Genomic DNA, 3,499 nt, shown 5'->3' on the forward strand with positions numbered 1-3,499 from the left:
TAGGTCGAGTTCTTTTTGTCTTATGGATGGCTTTTAGAAAAGTTGCCCCTTACCCATTTTATTTTAGAAGCCAACTGGGATAGGGTGCAGCTTATTCTAGAAGCCATCTATAAGCCTCAAAAGAACTGGCCCTTTACTCCATGCATGCATGGAGCGTTGAGTTGCACATAATAAATTGATATTTCTGTTAAATCAAAGAAATGGTCAATTGCAACACCTTTTAAACACTGATTACATACATATGCATGGCTTCCTACATGCACGGTTTTCATAAATAAAGCGCATTTTAGGTACGTGTGCACCGCAAACATAGAATATATATATCTGCCTGTGATTCGTAATTAGAGATTTGTGATTGTGAAGAATCTAGACAAAACATTACTACCTACATATGACACAATTAATGTAAACATTATGGCCATAAAAAGCGATGAAAAAACTGAAAATAGAATTATCCTAGAAAGAAAATGAAGAGAACATAAACAAAAGGCAAACAATTTTTTTAATCGAAACAGAACACACCATCCAGAACACCCATGATCCCCCCTTCGTCAGCCGAGTTCTCTTCCTTCTCTTCCACATCGTCTGGGCGAGCGTTCAAATCAAAGGCAAAACGACGTGACTCCACACCCTTCTCCGCGCCATCTTCCTCGCGGTTTAGCTCACGAGTTTGTTGTCGCTTCGCCGGAGGGGTTGAGGGAGCCAACGACCTCGACTCAGATGCCTCGGAACTCAACACTACAATGGCATCCTCCAGACTGACCACGCCGCCGCCATTGCAGCCCATGATTCTCCCCATCGTGATCACGTTCTCCATCGCTATTTCCGACTCAGGATCGAGTTTGTCGATGTCATCGATAAACATAACACGATGGCCGTTTTCTAGGATTGCTTCGAACAGTCTTATCCCAACATAGCCATTGTCTACGTCCCACGGCCTGCGCCTCTTGAGGGAGAGATGGCCGGCGCCGCACGAGGAGTCTTTGCTGGAGTTAAGCACGGCGAACTCGGCGTTGGAGCCAAATACGAGCTTCGCGAGCTCCTGCGCCATTGCCTTCTTGCCGTGGACGTCCTTACCTCGAAAGAGCAGCCACATGGTCGATGCGGCTGGCCTCCTCATGCCGGATCGGCACCGCAGCACGGTGGCCGCTATTGCGGGGATGATGCCCTTGTGCTGCGGGACGCGCAGTTCGAGCGCATCGCATAGAATCTTAAGATTTTCTGCGGTGAGCTCGCTGAACTTCTGTTGCCAGCAGGTAGGCTGCTGCATGCATTGCGTGGATTTTAATCATAGTTTTTTAATCCTCAGCACCCCCTGAAATTTTGTACTGAATTTCACGTACCTGTAGACCGGTGCCGTGGAAATGGGATGTAGAGATTGCATCATGCTGGAGGTGGAGCCATGACGTCGCTGTGGCTACCCTAGTGAGGCTAACAAAAGCCGACCACCCTGCTTCTCTTGGTTTTGCTTCGCACGCTTGATCACCCCTGGATGAAGAATAACTGACACCAATTAATATTGTTAGAGCTTAATTTGTCACTTTTGCTATTTCTCCGACCGGTGGAAAATAACGTTTTTTAGAACTTAGAGTAGGTTGGAAAATGCATAACTATTTCTAAGTTATCACTGGCAGTTGTGAAATCTAAACCCTGAGATTTGTGAGGTACAAAAATGATGAGCAGCTCTCGATGAGATGTTTATGAGTAGTAATTTGAGAAATGGGTTCCCTCTAGCTCTCATCTATTAGAGATTCAAGTAAATGTCTCCACATGTAACTTCCTCACCATAGGATTTTTTACTGTTTATTTTTCCTTTTTTTTTCTTCTTCTTCTTTCACTTTTATTCTTCCCTCCCTTTTCCCACTTTTTTATTGTATTTCATTTTCCGAAAATATATAAATGTGGCTGGACACGGCTGACGAGCATGCAACTGCATTCACGCGTCACTCTTGGACATGACGTTCCACACACTTAGTGGGCGCACAAGTTGCACTTGCGCAGAGACGGTGGACATGTAGTTACGCATAACCAGCGAAAGTGCAACTGTAGTTACACGGAGCGTGGAAAAAGAGAGAAATGAAACCACACAAAAAATCAATCAAACAGAAAAAAGAAGAAAAAGGAAAAATCCACATGACTCCATATAATTAGACAGCGCAGGAGTTAGGTGAAATTTAGTTAATCCTTATTTATATGAGAATTAGTAAATCCATCGAGAAATCATTATTTCTAAATCGACTAGCTATGATGGATTTTGATGTAGATTTTGACTTCCTTTTCAAAAAAAAATCATCAACAATAATCATTCTAGTTTAAATCCACGTTCACCCCAGCGTGCATGCATGCATGTGACTTGTTTATATGCATGATCAGGTTATTACTTTGCCAGTGTATCATATGCGCGACTGGAAATCAGGCACAACCCACTCCAAAAGTAAGATAGTAATAGTAGTTCACGCAGTCAATTCCTACCTCTGGTAGCTAGGCCTTAGTGCGAGGCTTCCATGTGGGACGACGCCAGGCTGATGGAGCACATCCCAAACGGCTCCAGGGGATGTCTGTGTAGGTGTAGCCATAACCTTGTTAACCGGACACGGAGAAGTTATGCCGTCGCTACGGTGGATGCGGACGCTATTAGACTGCTCCGGCGAGTCACCCTTCCCGACGTTGGCCTTCACCCGGGAGCCTGAGAAACCGGCCTCGCGCATGGCGCGGTCGACGCTCGGGTCGTCGAGGATGGACACGGCGAGCTGCTCCAGCTCGACCTTGACGGCGATCATTGGCGGCTGCCGCTGGCCGCCGTCCGTGGTGCCTCGGCGTCCGTGCGCCTGTGCGCGCTTCAACGCGGCCATGAGAGCGTTCGATAGCTCCAGTACCGGAGCACCCGCACCGCGGTGGTGGAACGTGGCGGCAGCGGGTGGCCAGGCCATCGGGAGGCGGCTGAGCGCGACCTCGAGGCAGAGCTGGAGCCCTTCGAGCTGGACCGGATGAGACGGTGGGTGAGAGGACCGGATGCAGGCAGCTCGGAGGAGGCCGCCGCCGCCCGGCGCGGAGAAGAGCATGACGCTAGCGACGTGGAGCGGGGTGACCTGTGCGTGACCCCGCTCCCTCGCCAGGCATGCCGCCTGCCTCACCGCGCCCGCTGCCTCCGCTCCCAGCGCCTGCTGCACCACCGCGTACCCGGCGCTCCGCATATTCACACGCGCTCTTGGAAGGTAATGAGTTACCGCCGTGGTCTAGGGCTAGCTAGGCTGGTAGCTATTCAGCTGATGAACGGTGTGGTAGATGTGCGTGCGTACGTGTGTACAGCTGCTGCATATATGCAGCAGCAATTGAGCTGATGTAGTACTTGTATCTACCTGGACGCGGCTAACTGTCACACGTGTGACACACTAGCCATCCGCCCACACATCGTGTGTGGCGTGAGCAGGTAGCAGCCCACACGAGCCCATACATGTGGTCGCAGCTACTTCGTGCTACACGCCCAACAAAGTACTAC

The 3,499-nt window shown here is 49.5% G+C and overlaps 1 protein-coding gene across 1 annotated transcript; it reads right to left on the reverse strand.

Moving 5' to 3' along the window:
• Positions 1–426: 426 nt before the first annotated feature.
• LOC119326755 (protein SMAX1-LIKE 3-like) lies at positions 427–3,259 on the reverse strand. The gene is made up of 3 exons (XM_037600369.1): positions 2,473–3,259; positions 1,344–1,488; positions 427–1,264 (listed from the first exon to the last, which is right to left on the reverse strand). The coding sequence occupies exons 1-3, from the start codon at positions 3,192–3,194 to the stop codon at positions 503–505; spliced, it is 1,629 nt and encodes a 542-aa protein (XP_037456266.1). The 5' UTR covers positions 3,195–3,259; the 3' UTR covers positions 427–502.
• Between the last annotated feature and the right edge of the window lie 240 nt (positions 3,260–3,499).

This window comes from Triticum dicoccoides, chromosome 6B (genome assembly GCF_002162155.2).
Source record: "Triticum dicoccoides isolate Atlit2015 ecotype Zavitan chromosome 6B, WEW_v2.0, whole genome shotgun sequence".
NCBI classification, from domain to species: Eukaryota; Viridiplantae; Streptophyta; class Magnoliopsida; order Poales; family Poaceae; genus Triticum; species Triticum dicoccoides.